At 54.2% G+C, this 17,436-nt stretch overlaps 1 protein-coding gene across 2 annotated transcripts in view; it reads right to left on the bottom strand.

Moving 5' to 3' along the window:
* The window catches only part of ITPKB (inositol-trisphosphate 3-kinase B), a 104,083-nt gene that overhangs the window by 12,892 nt on the left and 73,755 nt on the right, over nt 1–17,436 (bottom strand). For both annotated transcript variants that reach the window (XM_020915252.2, XM_070474431.1), the window contains exon 3: nt 1,225–1,324. In XM_020915252.2, coding sequence (XP_020770911.2) covers nt 1,225–1,324 — 100 coding nt within the window. The remainder of the gene's footprint in view (nt 1–1,224; nt 1,325–17,436) is intronic.

Here is a 17,436-nt window from a genome sequence, read left to right as displayed (position 1 = left end):
GTGGAGGAGACCCTGGGTCTCTGGCCCGGGCCCTCCCCGCCCTGACCTCCCCCTGTGGCACACACGCCCCTCCATCACAGGGGATGCTGCGGGGTTGGCTAAGCATAGGGCTCAGGGTGTGCCCAGGTCCCCGCTGGCGGAACGAGCCCTTTAAGGGGACTGGGGGCAAGTCCCAGTCTCCCCTACACCCAGATGGGAACTCTGGGCTGGTTCTCCGACTTCCCAGACCCCAGGCTCCTCCTCTGAGGTTGGGAACAGAGCAGTGCTCACAGCTGGAGGGTGAGCAAGACTAGCAGAGGTTCTGGGCAGGACCTACGCACCCCACTCTATGCAATTTCTACCCCCCACCCCACCATCAACCCTTACCAGCCACGAAGGTGTCTCCACTCTCAGTGGAGAAGCCCTGATAGGATGGGACTTAGTGCCAGGACAGGGAGAAAACTTGGGGACTCCACATTTCTGAGCCACACCCTCAGGCAAGTACTGAGGAAGGATGTCCATCGGCCTGCCTTGAGCTAGGCCAACGTGGTTGAGGATATAAAAAAAAATGTCAGACCTTGCGCTGCCCTGAAGTCCACAGGCAGCCACTGAAAACCCCCCTGATGATGGATGGATCATCATTACAAAGGACGATGCATGACAAAGGGCCACGGCTAGTGGGCTAGACAGCTCTAGATGTCCTCCCCTGTCACTGAGGGCCACCTGGAGACCTCACAGCTAGCCCAGGGCCTGGCCACTGCAACCAGCACTCCACACCATCTAACACTCGTGGAGTGACCTGCCCGTCTCTCCCACCAGCTACGAGTCTCCGCTGGGGCAGACACTGTATCTGCATTTGTGCTGTTACCCCGAGGAGCACGGTGAGGTGAGCATAAAACAGGCACTCAGGGAAGCACTTAGCTCTGTCTCTTTGTCCAGGGTGACAAATGGCAGGCGAGCTAAAAAGACGGAGGACTTTGTTTTATTGAGTTAAAATGAAAGCTAGATTGAGAGAAAGAGATTGAAAGAGACAGAGTCTGAAGGGAGAGATGTGTGATCTGTGAAGGGGTGACGTAGACTAGGGAGAGGGCGATTGTCATGTGCATTTTCAAGGCAGTGTTAGGGCCCTTCTCTTGGAGAGCATCTCTGTTCGGAACCTTGAACTCTCAGAATATCCAGGGCCACCCCCGACACGTGTTGGTCGCCTCCCCAGAGAGCCAGATGTCCCAGGAGAGCCGCAGCTACCTGCGTGTCCTGCCAGCTGGATCCAGGGGTACTTCTTCTTGAAGGACATGACAAAGGGAGACCAGTGCACCATGTTTTTTATTTTCCTCCATGATTTGCTCTAGAAACAAGCAAACGAAAAACTCTAAGTTAGACAGAGTTTAACTCTACGTTAGACAGCAGAACTACTACTTTCTGGTGAGGATGAATTCAAAGCCAGGTAAGCTCTGGCCACAGGATGAGAGGTGAGTGCCACACCCCAAAGCAGGCAGCTCTGAGGAACTCACCTCCAACATCTATGTGGCATGTATCTAGGTGGCTTTGCCCCCTTGTACTAACAGGCTGAGCAAAACACCCCGAATCAAGGGGACAGGCTCTGAGGCACTGTGAGGACAGGACAGGGAGAGCAGAGGTTCTCCCTCCAGGGCTGACCCCATCCCACGCCAGTCCCCTATCAGGGGACAGCTAAACCAATACTGCTGTTCTTCATGCCGCTCTCGGGGCTTCAGTTTCTTCATCTGTCTAGGGAGGGTTTAGCTGCTCCCCAGGCTCTTTGGATCAGTGGACACTCTAGGACTCTGGGAAATGACCTCTCTCATCCCAAGAGCAAGGGCTCGTAAGGGGAAGACCAGCGAGCCTGTGGTCGCCCCACGGCAGCATGCCATCTCACTCCGCGCTGGCAGAGGCGGCGGCAGCAAAGGCAGCTCTCGCCTGTGAGAAGGATGAGGCGACTTTAAAGGGAATTCCCCGGGACTGCAGTGCCCCCAAGGCTCTGGTGCACACCGGGGTGAGCAAGCCCGTGAGACTCCTTCTCCACTGTACTTCTCCTTCTCAGGACGCTTCTTAAATGAAAACTGTGTGTGTGTCTCTGTGTGTGTGTGTATAGGAGGGGCTCCTTGGGCAGAAAAGAGAACTAACCTTTATTGAGCACCTTATTTTATTTTCTCAGCAAGCACGGTAATCATTGTCATTTCGATTTGCAGAACCCCAGCCTCAGACAAGTAAGTAACACAGCAGCATTTAAACTCTCACCTACATGACTACTTTAAAAAAAAAATCCTTTTTATCCCCAGAAATAAACATTTCTCTGTATAAAAATATCTCTAAGTGAACTTTAATAAGAATGGGTTGTAGACCTGAAGATCAAGTGTCCCCAGACTAGAGCCCCTGAAGGGGGTGATGAGAAATGAACTGAGAAACATTTCAACTTCCTGAGAAGCGGATCCCTGAACCAGCAAAATCACAGACAGTAAACCCCCAAGACTCTGTGCTGGGAAGGGGAAGCTGGGAATTCTGCAGAAGAGGGAGTCCTGCCTGGACAGGGCACCCTGGAGAGGCAGCTCCTCCTTCCCCGTCCTGCACCGTCTGCCAGCAGCCGCCCAGAGGATGCTGAACGGACTCCCCAAGGTTAAATCAAGGTTAAATTGGTCTCCTTTGTTTTTTTTCTCCATGGTGAGACTCAGCTACTTCTGTTGTCAAGTTTTCAAGTTGAAATCTGTTTAAGGAGAAAAATTCCTCCCTACGTGAACCTGGTAATGTTTGCCCCATCCCAGAAACCCTGGCTCTACCGTCAAGACCTACTCTATCCTTAAGTGAGGGCAGTGCTCTGCCAGGCCACATGACAAAGGGCTGGCCTCATCAACAAGGGTGTTTTTCCTAGATTCTTTTGATGGAGATCACCAAAGAAGGCTAAGGAAAGTCAGTGTTTCTTATCTAAGCACCCAGAAGGCTGCATAAACACTCAGGGCAGACAATGCATGAGGGCAGCAATGGTAAAATCTAGTTACATGAGACAACCAACCAAGTGATGGCCTGTTTGACCCAGGGGGAAGACATTTAGGTGGGTCCAAAAGAAAAGTGCAAGTGATCACCATCCTCTGGTCACACTCCTGCAACAAAGCTCAGAGGGGACGAGGGTCCCACAGGTTCAGAGCCGGGTCGGAGGCAGAAGGTAGAGTGCTCTCCATCCAGGGCTGAGCTGACCCCATCCCACACCACTTACTCATAAGGGGTCAACTAAACCCGCACTGACCTTTTTCTTTTTTGGCCTTGCGGGTTTAGTTGCTCCATGGCATGTGGGATCTTAGTTCCCTGACCAGGGATCGAACCTGCATCTCTCATACTGAGAGTTGGGTTCTTAACCACTGGACCACCAGGGAAGTCCCCCCACATTGCCCTTCTTCACGAACCCTCTTGGGGCCTCAGTTTTCTCATCTGTCTAGGGAGAGATGGACAACTGGTCCCCCATGCTCTTTGGTCCTGTGGACACTCTAGCAGTTCCCTGAAAAACGACCCCTCTCACATCCCAAGATCAAGGGGCCCTCAGAGGAAGACGAGAGGCCCCGATCACCCCACTGCAGCGTGTCATCTCATGCTAGATTTGCAGATGTGGAGATAGCAGAGGACCCAGGGAGGACTGTCAGCTGCCAGGGTGGGGCTGGAGGTGGGGGGATGCAAAGACTGAGGCCTGCTGGGAAGGAAGGCTGTGACGGAGGCTGACCCCCAGAGGCGGTCTGGGGCAGACTCGAGGGGGCAGAAGACTCCTGCAGGCAGCGGAGCCTGCGGGAACAGAGGCCTAGGACTGAGATTTAGAGCAACTGGGCCATGTGTGCTGGAAACAAGAGCTGGAAGCAGTGGTTGATAAGCATGAGTGAGGGCTGAGATGGCTGGACTCAGGGGACTGTGGTATGGGGGAGACAGGCTGCCCTGGGCCTGAGTCCTGGCTCCATCCAGTCCTCACTGACCTGGGACATGTTCTGGACCCTCCCTGAGGCCCTATTATCTCACCTGTAAAATGGGAATAACACATAGCTTCCTTTGACCCCAGGAGGTAAAGCCATTAGAAGTTCACAGGCACAGAGGTGTTTGTGGAAGAGTCTTAGCGGTCTGAGTTCAAGGAAGAGTGTCCTTGAAGTCACCCCAGGAATAGTCAGTCTGGAGCTAAGTTTACTAAAGAATAAAGGCCATGGAGCTGGGGCTGGGCCAGACCCACCCAGTTGGGAGGCAGCTCTTTGGGGACCCACTGGGACCCACTGGGCAGTGGGCCTGGGATGCAGGAGACAGGAGGGAACTGATGCTGGCTGAGAAAAGCCAGGCTCCGGCCCAGCAGAGGCATCTGAGCTGTGAATCCTCTAGGTCCAGGGGTCCAAAAAGGAGAAGGGTGCTCCAGGGCAGGGGTCCTCTGACAGCTTATGGGACCCAAGAGCTTCCCAGCATGACCGAGCTCTGAGTAAACGGGGCCTTTTTCTGGGTAGCTTCCCTTTTCCCACACCTCCTCCACAAGGAAGCAATTCTTCAACGTGAAAATGGGCCCCACGTGGCCAAGGCCAGAGAGCCCGCCCCTTCCAAGGTGGAATATTCCACTGGGCCGAGTGTGCACACCAGGGGATTTCTCAACTGCGCTGGCAGCAGCATGCAGGGGATTTTCCTGTGGTTTTAAATAGCAGCACCCAGGCCGTGCCTAAGGTCGCTGCCAAACATTAAACAGAAAAGCAGATCCCGGTCGAGGCCCAGGAAAGGAGGCTGCAGGGTGATCATGGCGCCCCCCCACCCCCAGCCCATAGGAGAGGAGAGAACAGAAAGGTGGGAGGTCGCAGAGAATTGGTTCCCCTACGATGATGCCAGAGACCCCAGCACCCATCCAGGAACCACCTGCTCCAGGTAGAAGCCATGTCCCAGGCAGCCAGTTCCAGAAGGCAGGCGGGGGGGCTAGCAGTCTCCCTCCGAGCCCCTTGCTGGAGGAAGCCACAGTCCTCAGAAGTGGAGGCCAGGCCTCTCCCCCAAACCAAGACAGGAGGCCAGCAAGACAGGAGAACAGCCCGACAATCTGGAAGAATTTCATCTCGAGGAGTTGATCACCTTTTCTCTCCGGGGAGAGCCTCAAGAGCATCAGTCGCTGGAATCAGACCACAGCCCCAAGTCTCGAGTTTCTTGAGCCCAGCTTTGTCAGACACACAGGCAGCCCTCACAGGCCTTGAAGGTGGTGTGGCCAAGCGCGCCTGGTCCCTCCTCCAGGGCAGCGCTGCCTGCCTGCTCATCTTGCTGGTCCCGGTCCTCCATCACCTCCCAGTCACCAGGACTATCTGGACACCCTCTGCTGACCTTCCTTGGAACGCCCCCAAAGCTCCACCTGCCTGACACGCCCCCTGACCTCTCTGGGCGGCGGGGTCCTCATATGTCAATCTGAGGAGTCCGCTAGCTGACTCAGGCAAGCTCAGCTCTAATGCACTCCTTACTCACACACGGATCTGGAACTGGCTTAACTAAACGGATAAGCCAGGGTGTTCCTTGCCAGTCTGCTGAGCATGACAGAGCAAAGGGGGCGGCTCTCAGAAACTGCCTGCAAGCTGGCATCGTCTGTCACCTCACCAGGAGGGCTCATTTCCCTAGACGTGCAACAGGATGGGTGCCAGCTGCCCCAGCACTGGGCCTGGTGTGCGCATTCCTGACTCATCACTTATGGGCTCTCACTATGTGACAGGAGCTGGGCCGGGCACTTTATGGCCTCATTTCTCATCTTCAAACCACCCCATGGTGGACAGGAGTCTTTCCTCTGGAAGATGAAGAATCTTACTAGTTGAATTGTTTCCCAGTCATTCCAATCTCCTCCCAGCCCACAGGTGCCAGTTCACCCTGGGAACCTCACAGCAAGCTACCAACAGCGGTGTCTATCCACAAGTAGGGCCCCTTCCAGCCCAGAGCATTCTGGACAAGGTGACGGGGATAGAAAACTGGGCAGGAAGGACAAGATTTCTACACGGCGGTTCCCCTGGGTGGCCAAGGCACAAGGCTGCTCAGGGGGACGGGTTGTTCAGGCTGCTTCTTCAACAAAGGGGTCCAGAGTCTTTGGGAGACGCTCCACGACCGGCCACCAAAACCCCAGACAGGTCTCATTCCGGAGCTGGGCAGGGGCCACTTCCAGCTCAGCCAGCAGGTGACCAGGGGCTCGCCCATGAGTCAGATCAGACTGGCTAATCATTCCTAGACTGTGGCTAGGATTCTGTACTGGGGGTGTTCTTGGGCAGCATTCCAAGGGGAAATTAAGCCCCACAAAGCTGATGGCCTGTCAAGCAGGGTGGCAGAGGGGCGGGGGGAGGGGGGTGGAGCGGGGGCGCAGAGGCGCACATCTCTCACCTTGAATCTGTGCTGGATATAAGTCAACTGCAGACCGGAAGTAAGGTTTTTTGTAGGCTTGGACAACCTGGCTCCACAAATCCCTAGATGACTGCCTGCACGCCTGGGCTAAATAAGCTCTGGTCTGGGTTTTGCTCTGTTTTCTTACCTGTGTGCAGGGCAGGAAGGCCTCCCACTGATGTTTGCTACAGCCCTGACCTCGCTCTGTGAGAGGTGGGGTCTTGTTCTCTACTCTGGCTGCATGGGAAAAGGCGTGGATCCCTAATGCACTCAGAGAAGTCCAGAAGGATCGGGAAACAGCCAGCCCCAGCGGGCAGATGCTGGTCCTTTAAGACTCAAGAGATGTGTGGTGCTCTGACACTGCTCTGGCCAGTTCCCTCCTTTCATACCTGATTTGACAGGAGCTCAAATATTCAGAGAATGTGGAGAGGGATTTGCAGCGGGATAAAAAAAAACCCAACAACAACAAAACCCCAACCCTCTTCAAGCTTGAGGTGTCAGAAGTCACCCGGAAAGGGAGTTTCAGAACCTGGCAGACACGCACCAAGCCCTCTCCAGCCACTAGGTGCCTTTGGAAGGCTCGGGGCCTAACACATTCCGTCTCATTTTTCCCTCCGCATCTTTGCCCAAAGGTTCCAGGCCTCAGGGCAGATGTGAGTTTACTCCCTATAAGCGACTCCTCCACCCAACACACGGAGCCTCAGAGCACCCAGGGCAGCCGTGGCCAGGAAAGCTGCTCCTCACCCCCACTCTGGCCTGGACTCGAATCACCCGGAGCCCTTGAGAGCCCAGTGCAGAAACGATCCACTGGCTGGTGGGGCTGCTGGGGCCCCAGGGAGGAAGCCTGGGCAGCGTCTCTGATTCTGTGTTTATCTTAACAAGACTCCAAGCTTCCCAGTGATGCTAATGGCTCCTGGGCAAATGCTGCCCTCTGGCTGGTTCCCCCAGCCAGTTATCCGCCTTGTGCTGCATGGAACATCGCCGTAAGACAAATAAAAGGGCTAAATGGGATGACCTCAAAGCCGGGCCATCAAACAGGCAAAAAGGACTGGTGGAGATGAGGAGGAGGAAGATGAAGGCAGGAAAGCAGGGACCCAGAGCCGAGGTTAGGGGATGAGGGGGCCTCTGGCCACCCCACCCACAGCTGCCGTCAAGATCGGCTGTATGATACACAGGGCTCAGTGCAAAGTAAAATTCAGGCCCTGGGTCCAGAACTTGTTAAGAATATCAGGATGGGGAGGCAGAGCATGTAGCAAGCGTAGGGCCCCTTTGAGGGCCCTCGGGGGCTGCATGCTCTCACTCCCCCCGGGAAGCCGGCCCTGCCTCCTGGAGTGGAAAACGCCCCTGCTGTTAGGCGGCAGGTGACTTGGGGCTTACAAGGCCTTCCAGCTCCTGACCTGCTCCCTCTCTGCCAATGACCACAGACTGCTGGGAGGGGAGGGCTGGAGATTGAAGGTGTCTAATGTTCTCCTTGGGGGGCTCCCAGCAGTACACCCCAAAAATCTCAGAAGGGGAGTGATGTCCTCAGCTCCCCCTTCATTCACCCTCTGCACATTCCTCAGGGCCTGGCCTTGCTCTCTCCTTCCTCGTGGCCTCTTTCTCGTCCACTGAGGGGGGAGTGGGCCCGGTAGCGGCGTCGGAGCCGAGTACCAGTCCAGCGCCTGCTACAGGAGGGCGGGCTGCCCAGGATCAACACCATCTTCTCCTCAGCTTGGCCCACACTGCCCTCTGGGGCCTGCTTCCTGTCTTCTTTCGAGCCACCGCCTGCCCCTCCAAACCAACGTTGTGTCTCTCCACAGAAGTTGGGGTGAGTGGAGGAAAACAGGGTAGTGACCTGGGGGAGCAGATACCCTTTTGCTAGAGGGCTGCCTCACACGTAGCAGGAGGTTTCCAGGCCTGGTGCCCCTCCCCCACTCACACATGGAGGTATCTGCAGGTCACTAAACAGCTTCGGGCTTTGCTGGTGGCTAAGATGGTAAATAATCTGCAATGCAGACCTGGATTCCATCCCTGGGTTGAAAAGATCCCCTGGAGAAGGGAATGGCAACCCACTCCAGTTACCTGGAAAATCCCAGACAGAGGAGCCTGATGGGCTACAGTCATAGGGTCACAAAGAGTCAGACACGACGGAGTCACTAAACATACACACACACAAACTCACCTTCTCCCAGGACCGTGAGATTCTGCAGGCAACTCCTGGCTCCATAAATCCCTCCCCACCCGCCCTCAACACTTTCAGCCACCAGGGATTTTTCACAAGCATGGGTGCAGAAGCAAAGGACTCCGCTAACACCTAGGCAGCTCAGAGACCCCTTTCCCCAGAGGCTGTTCCTCTGAGTGGGATGTTCCCAAGGTGCCCTGGGCACACCTGCTCCCCACTTTTCCTCTGGGTGAGTGTAACCCTCCAGAGACCCAGGAGCCCCTGCACCTAGCTCCTCCAGATACTCAGCCAATGCTTGCTGAGCGGGTCCCCAGAGAGGGCACCACCATTAGCTAGGTCTGCAGCTGCAAGAGGTCCCCCATGGCTCAGGAGGAGGGTGACCACATCCAACGTCACCCATCAGAAACCTAGTCAAAGTCGCTCGAAGCAAGATGAAGTTGCAGGCTGCTGAGCGCTCTGCTCGCCTCCTGATAGCCGCAGCAAAGCCTGGACTGTCTCAGACAAGCTGGCCTCCTGAAGACAGCTCCTCACAACCCCACTTCATCCACGGCAGCTGGCCTTCCTGCAGCTTCCCTTCCCGTTGGCCCTGCTACGCCTGCCGCTGTTTCTGCTCCGCAGATTCTCTGTACTCCCTCCCTCCACCTTGAGTCTGTCCTAAGTCCTCTGCCTCTGAGGCAGCCCACAGCATTGGATTTTGTTTCCAAAAGGCACACGACCTAGGTTTTGGAGCTAGAATGATCCCTTGCTCTGCCACTTCCCAGCTGCAGCTGTGAGCAAGTCTTCAAACCTCCCCTGCCTCAGTGTTCTCATCTGTAAACTGGACATGATAACCTCTCACTGGCCACCCCACCAGGTTAGAGAGAGAACTGATGAAGCGGTAACACATACACATGGGTGCTCTGTATACTGTCATCGAACAGGTGAACCTTAGATGTTCACTTTGTTTGTACTTCTGTGTACAAGCTTTTTTCTTTCTTTCCTTTTTAAAAAAAAAATGAATGGTTTTCTCCTCCGAGGCATAAGAGACTGGAAGAAAATCCACTGGGCACTTCTAGAGGGTCAATCATTGCCAGTGGCAAGAAGATGAGCTAACTGTGTGATTAATTGCTTACAACGCCTCCCTTTGGATGTTCGAGGTAGCTGGGAACCCGCAGGGCGGCTCCCGGGGCCTCTGAGCTCCATGACTCGGGGAGCAGAGGCGGCCAGCGCCCAGGTGTCTTGACACCAGTTTCTGGTTCAGAAAGTCAGTAACATTGCTAAAAAGAGAAAGAAGAGCTTCCCAAAGAACCCACTTCACACATGTGTAACTCTGCCAGGCTCCAATGAAGAAAATAATAAACAGTGAGACTGCTGAACGGATTTCATTTTATACTGGGGTTTACACACTCTGTTTAACCCCTTTCCCAACTGAGTTGTTCCCTCAATAGTCTACTCTTTCCTCTAGCACTTCCCTTTCCATTTAAGTAGATCACTTGGCTAATTTTTATTTTCAGATAATTATAAACAGTATCCTTTTCTTTCTTCCCTGATTGAAAGAGATGAAGGGAAATCTCTAAAATATCAGAAAAAGGAAATTATCTCTGTACCCCATGACTCTCCAAAGCAATACTGCTAGAATCCTTTGCCTTGCTGCACATGTGTGTGTGCAAGTATGCCTGTGTATATGTGTGTTGGTTAGTGAGGATAACCTGGCTTGTCCGGGAAAAGAGGCAGAGAAATCACCTATTAAATGCCTAACATGTCATTAGGTACCATGCTAATATTTCATGTAATCCTCACTCACTACATGCATCTAGTTATCTCCATCTGCAAATGGTGCAACATGTTCAGAGAGGTTAAGTAACTTGCCCAAGGTCACACAGCTTCCCGGTGTGTTCCAAGGATCTCGTTTTGTTTCAGCCAACAGGATAACTGGGCCCCCATCGTCCCTCCTCCAGTTAAAAAACAATCTCGGATAAACAGCAAGTGCTTTGTCAGAAGAGTGACCTTTCAGATGAAGCAGGTCTGAATAAAGACCTGCTTTGCCCTCCTTTCCAAGCTGTTCCCAGAACAGCCTCCCTGACACACACTGCGGGAAGGCACAGCGACAAAGCGCTGAAAGTGGGTGAAGACGCCCCTGCCCCGGGAGGTTCGTTCTGTGTGAGCGCCTCTGTTCTGCTCTTGCAGAAGTCTGAGCGAAAGGCATTGAGTTGTCCATGTTTGGAAAAAATGCTTTTTTCTTCTTTCTTCTTTTGGTCTTTCTAAAAAAGCAGCTTGGGTTTCCCTAGTGATCATTCTTTCCTCCGCTGGGGAAAAGCCTGAGCTTCTCCCAGGCGGCAGAGCTGAGGCCAGCCAACTTTGTTCATTGTACTTGCCTGGCAGAGCCTGCCTGTGACGGCAGCTGGGTGCAGGCCCAGGCAGGTAGGGGCCCCTGGCTCAACAGCTCCGTCCCGAAGCCCTGGTTAGAAACCTGACTGGGGCCAAAAGCGAAACCCGCCCCTGCCAAAGGGAGCTGGGAGCCTGGAGGGGAGGAGGGAAGGCCTTTCAAAACCTAGACACCAAGGATCGGAAAAATGAAGCCCAAAGACTTGGCAGGGCAGGTAGCTCCGGCTGAAAATAAGGATCTGCATTTGAAGACTAACCGTCTTCCTCCTTTAACAAACAAGACAACTCCCCTAAAAGCCAAATGCAAAAACACTTTTTGAGAAAGATCCGAGTAGAGTTGACTTCAATCTGTACTCCCTCCTCCTGCCCCTACATGATGCTCCCACAAGCTGGGTGGTTCAGAACACCTTTCACAGGGTCTATGCCTGGCACGCTGTTGCCTCACCTGTCCTGCAAAAAGCCCACAGCAGAGAGTGAGAATCACGCTGAGGGGTGGCGTGGGTGGAGTACCTCCCCCAGAACCAACGGCTGCTCTAGGGCAGGACGCCGAGAACAGCTGGCCCTCGCCAGCCCCGGCAGGCCCGGACCCCTCGGCTCCGGCAAGCCCGAGAGGCGGGCTCTGGCTCCATGTTCTCAGGGGCAGTGCTCTGTCCTCTCCACTCCTGGTCGGATTCGAGGGCTGCTCTGCTCCGGGTCTGGAGGGCAGGACCTGCTCAGGACCCAGAGCTCCTGACAGGAGTGTGCAGCTCAGCCTGGCCCTCCCTGAGGGAGGTCCACCTCCGTCGGTCAACTCCTAGTGGCACGTTCTGGCCAAAGCCAGGAAAACCCTGAGCAGCGGCCCAGATGTTCTCTCCGGAGCAACAGCCTTTGTCGTGTTGCAACCGGAAGCCCAGATTTGGGGACGAGGGTAGCACCTGGTATGGCACACAGGGTCCTCCCTCACAGCCACTCTCCTTCCTCGAGCATCACCCAGAGTCCCTGCCCGAGGAGGCTGCCCAGGCCCAGCTGGCCAGGGCAGGTCCCACCGAGCGCTCCCTGAACACCTGCAGGCAGGATCCAGGCCCCACAGGCACACGCGGCCCCCCAGACACCTGTGCGCCCTCCTTGCCCACACTCACGCTCTTTGCCGCCCTCTCTGATTCCCCAGGGCCATCTTCTCGTCCCACGACTGCTCCACCCCCAGGTCCTCGCTCATGCAGGTGCTCTGCCTGCAAAGCCCTCTGCCCTCCTTTCCTTGATCCACATTTGACCTCTGGCTGCAGCCGACAGTGCTAGAATCTGTGAGCCGGCTTTATCTTCTCCATAAAGCTTCCCAGACCAGCCACGTACTATTCCTGGAAGCCTCTCCCTAGCAGGATAGGTTTTGAGAGCTTCGGGATTCTTGTGGGCTGCACAGAGGGTATCAGAGGGTACGCTTCTGGAGAACCGGGAGTGTGTCCTCACACTGCTAGACAGCCCCCAGGCTAGAGAGAGTGGAGTACAATACAACCAACCATATGACTGATGAGAAAAGTTTACAGACCCAGCCACATGGCAAGGGCTGAGGCTCTGCTACATCCTACCTCCTAGAAACTACATGCATGCATGCTAAGTCACTTCAGTCGTGTCCGATTCTTTGCAACCCTATGGACTGTAGCCCGCCAGGCTCCTCTGTCCATGGGATACTCCCGGCAAGAATACTGGAGTGGGTTGCGGTGCCCTCCTCCACGGGATCTTCCCGACCCAGGGATCGAATGTGCGTCTGTCTCCTGTGGCTCTCGCACTGCAGGCAGATTCTTTCCCACTGAACGACTGGGGAAGTCCCATAGGAGCTGAGACCTAAACCAGCTCCTACCTCTTTACACTCACGTGCTTGACCTTGGATCTTCCCAGAGACATCTCCGGGGGGTATACTTGTGGGGATTTCCTGTCCCATCTGCCTGGGGTTCACCACACACCGCTAGGCTCCAGCACGGCAGACCCGGCCCCGGGGCCTTTTCACATGCACTCCTGAGGGTCTGGAGGCTGTTCTTTCGCTCTGGTTCCTGAAGAACTTCTACCAATAATTGTTCCAGATCCACCCTCTTCCCCTCTTCCTAACTTTACAGGAGCTGGCAATCAAGGGGCTCACAATCCTGCCAAACCAGCCTTCTTTTTTTGGTTTGTTACCCAGGAATGGAGGTATCCTTCACCCAAAATGGAAATGCTCCGAACACTCCCTACCAGGCAGCCCCGGCAAATGCTCTATCTCTGATAGAGAAGGTCACGGGCTTGGCTCCTCCTTCCTCCTCCCTCCTGGACTTCATCCTCTTAAGAACTAAAAATAATGGAGCGCTAGAGGAAAGAGGCAAGACGGGGGAAGCAGCTGAAAGCATAGGAAATGCTTTGGTGCGCAAGGGCCTAGCCCACCTCTCCCACCAGGAGCCTGCTGGGGCCGCAGGAGCAGAGGCTGGGGGGGAGCCAACAATTGCAGGAAACAGGGAGTGGTCAGGGGGCAGGCGAAGAGCCCTGGGGGTGGGGGTAGCAGCTTCTAGCAGCTGACTTCCTAATGGACAAAGCTCAGAGGACAGAAAGGTTCAGCCTTTCCTCTGGGAAAGGGCACCCGGGGCCCTGCCCAGCTCGTGGGGGCCGCCCCTCAACACACACCAGGTCCCTTCCCTCCCGTCGTCTCGTCCACCCCTCCCCAGAGATTTTATTTTTACTTTGGTTAAAATGCAAAAAAAAAGTTGCAGAGGGTGGAAATTTACTGAGGTCTTTACTGGTCAACAGACAATTGGCACTGAAGGCTGAGCACCCCCAGTGCCCCTCCCGGAGCCACTTCCTCACAGGGACCAGTTAGGACAACCGCAGCTCCAACACACCTCCTTCAGCCCGGTCCCTCCTTCTCAGCTTCTGGGATGTAAGGCTGGGCAGGCAGTGGGGTGGAGCCAAGAGCACACAGAAATACGTGGTATGTCTCCAGTGTTTAGGCTTCCCAGGTGGCTCAGTGGTAAAAGAATACTCCTGCCAATGCGGGCGACACAGGAGATGCTAGTTCGATCCCTGGGTGGAGAAGATCCCCTGGAGGGGGAATGGCAACTCACTCCAGTACTCTTCCCCAGAAAATCCCGTGGACAGAGGAGGCTGGTGGGCTACAGTCCATGGGGCTGCAAAGAGTCAGATATGACTGAGCACGCACGCATGTATGCTCGTGTGTTTACTATAGCTAGACACACTGCTAAGTGCTTCCTAAGTATCGTGTATACATAATACGTGTATCTCAACCTGTCACCTAGTTCATTTCATTAGCCCAATTTACAGTTGGGGAAACTGAGAAACAGAGATTAAGCAACTTGCCCAAGACTGCAACTTGCCCAATTACAAATGGTACTTGGCAAAGCTAAAATTTGAACCCAGGCAGTCTGGCTTCAGGGTCCAAGCTGTCCATCCCTCTGCTAGGCTGCCTCATTGGTCATCTGTAACATGTACCATTATTCCAGATAAACCCAGGTTTAGGTCCTGTTATTCCTGGCTAGGGGTATTAGGCCAGTTATCAAACCTCTCTGAGCTTCAGTTGCCTCCTCATTTGTAAAATGGGAATACCACCTACCGGCAGGGTTATTTTCAGGATTAAAGTCTCTCTACACAGTGCCTGCTACAGAAGAAGGCCTCAGTAGAGGTAGTACTGCAGACCTCTCGTGTGTCCAGTCTGGTCTGTGAGCCTCCTGAGGACAGGAGCCCATCCATGGGATGAAGCACATGGAAAGGGGTTCTGCACAGATCAGCAGGGTCTGATCACCTCCTTCTCTACCCCAGCCCTGGCCTTCGAAAGCCACCTTTCCAAGAGGAAAGTGCAGAGGGTGAAGGCCACAGACATCAGGCAGTGGATCCCCAGGAACAGGTCGATTCTTTCCTTCAGCAGAGACTTCCTGGAAGTCCAGAACTCCCAGGAGCCCTTCTAGGACAGGTAATGAGAGGCAGCCTTGCCCAGCAACCACCAGCAGTTCCTCTATTTACTGCTGACCCTCCCCTCCCACCACCCCAGTCTTCCCCCAGGGACCCAAGGTGTGAAAGAAGTCACTCTGCCTGTTCCCAGGCAACAGGCCCCAGGCAGCTCTGACAGGTGGCCCATGTGGAACAGACTTCTTCACCCCATGCTTTCTTGCTCCGTTGCTAAGTCGTGTTTGACTCTTTGCAACCCATGGACTAAAGCACGCCAGGCTCCCCTGTTCTTCACTATCTCCCAGAGTTTGCTCAGATTCATGTCCATTGAGTCAATGATGCCATCTAACCATCTCATGCTCGGTTGCCCCCTTCTCCTTTCTGCGTGCTAAGTCACTTCAGTCATGTCCGACTCTGTGTGACCCTGTGGACTGTAGCCTAGCAGCCTCCTCTGTCCATGGGATCTCTCCAGGCAAAAACACTGAAGTGGATTGCCATGCCCTCCTCCAGGGGATCTTCCCAATCCAGGGATCGAACCTGAGTCTCTTAGGTCTTCTGCACTGGCAGGCGGGTTCTTTACCACTAGCGCCACCTGGGAAGCCCCTTCTCCTTTCTAGAAGATGACATTTAAAAGGCCAGGAATCTGAAAGGAAGTTTTCTGCAAAATGTGGAAGAATGGAGAATGTCCTCTTCTCTCCCTCCAGAGCTCACAAGCACAACAGCGCTGCTCATGGAAACAAGCTTCTCCTGCGTCAGCAGCTCACATTTTCCCTGTATTTTCTCAAAGATGCTCTGAGACTGAAATCTTCTGGTTATAAACTTAAGAACCCAAGGATCCTACTGTGTACATTGTATTAATAGAAGAGACAAGGACTCCTCACTCCTCGGCTTGATAAAAGTTTTCTTCTCTAGGGAAGAACATTCACAAATTAAAAACTACCGTTTAAATAGTTTCTGAGACCCCAGAAAGCACTTGTAAGGGTGTTGGTAAGAAAGAGGATACTCTGGACTGACTCCAAAGTCAGATTTTGGGGGAACTCCCACCGAAGGCATTTCTAACAAGGAAACTTTTCAGGAAGAGCGTGAATACCACATGAGAACAAATCATGTGCAGTATCAAATATTTAGCTATATTTAGAAAATATTTCCAAGCAAGACACACGGGTGCAATTCATGTTTCTGACAGATGACACTGATTTGCCTGTGGCTGAACGGCGCTCAGCAAATAGGAAGGCGGGCTTGCAGAGGCTCGGAACTCAACTGCGGCGGCCCTGCCCACCAGAGCTGAGGCAGAGCTCTGAGTCACCCAGCCTGCCTCTCCCGACCAGGGCTGTTCTGGGTAGAGGCCTGTCTCAGTGAGGCAGTCATGCATTTGTTCACGTGCAGACTGCTGGAGGCACAGGAAATGGGTTGCCAGAAAGACACACCAGTGAACCCCCAAGTATGAGCAAGACTTGTCAGCTATCAGAGGTGCAGCTGTCCCCCGGGTCATCCTGACGTCTGTCGGTATGTGTGATTTTCATAAACAGATTGACTCATCGCCCGTCCCCATGCCTCTCTGTCAACTGGGGCCCTGAGTGCTTACTTGGCACTTTACTGCATAACAGGAGCCTCCCAGGGCACCTCTCATTCCCTGAGCAGCCTCCAGGGGCCAAGGGGTTCAGCCAGGCTCAGATCCCAATCAGGGGACAGACCTGGGGCTCCTGCCCCAACTCCCATCCCTGGCAGCCCACATGCCCAACTGCAGGGGGGTCTCCCACACACCCCACGACCGTTTCCTTCACTTTTCTGCTTTAGGCTACAATGCATTAATGTTTATCTCACACTGAAGTATTTTCAGCAGCTCTTGGGATAATTAAGTTACTCAGGGAACGGATCCTAACACCGCCTTGGGGATCTGCCGTGTTAAGACACGGGCAGTTGGTGATGGACAGGGAAACCAGGTGTGCTGGAGTCCATGGGGTCCCAAAGAGTCGGACACAACTGAGTGACTGAACTGAACTGAAAGCCAACTTCTGCCACAGTCTCTCCCAGCTTCTCCCTCAGATGTATAGAGGAGCTAACCCACAACCCAGCATCAGCACCTGCATATGGATGGTAAAGGGTTTTCTACATAAGGGACACCCCACCCTCTGCCTCAAAGCTTGACCTACAAAACTCCCCCCTCTTGCCAACATGGCTTACAGAATGCTTCTGATTCCCTTAGACGTGTTTCCAGCCCCTTCCAACTAAGTTGGGGGAAGTGAAACATTATTGAGAGATGCAAGTGGGTTGTCTGGAAAACGTATTCTCAAGATGGCAGAAGCTGAGGAACAGGCTTAATGACCAAGGGTCCTTCCAGCCAGCGGGCCTGAGCCAAAGCAACCAGAGAGACCCTTGGAAGACTGGCTGCTCCAGACAGACTGGGCTTAGGTCTCGCCAAGTTCCAAGCCTCTGGGCACAGGGAAAAGGCAGGAGTTGAGAAAGCGCTCTGTCTGCCAATCCACGCCAAGTGCAAACCTCCGTTGCACCGTCCACCTGCCATGTGCCGGGAGCCCAGCAGCTGAGCTGGGTGCCCGGACGAGGCGTGAGAGCTTCCCTCCAGGGTAAACACAGTCGCAGGGACTCCATCCCAGAGAGGGGGGCACTCCGGAGTCTCATGGTTACCCCGGCCCTGTCACAGGCTCTGCCTCCAC

Source organism: Odocoileus virginianus, chromosome 11, assembly GCF_023699985.2.
Source record: "Odocoileus virginianus isolate 20LAN1187 ecotype Illinois chromosome 11, Ovbor_1.2, whole genome shotgun sequence".
Taxonomy (NCBI): Eukaryota; Metazoa; Chordata; class Mammalia; order Artiodactyla; family Cervidae; genus Odocoileus; species Odocoileus virginianus.
The sequence above is the reverse complement of the archived record's forward strand: the minus strand, read 5'-3'. Positions and strand labels throughout refer to the sequence as shown.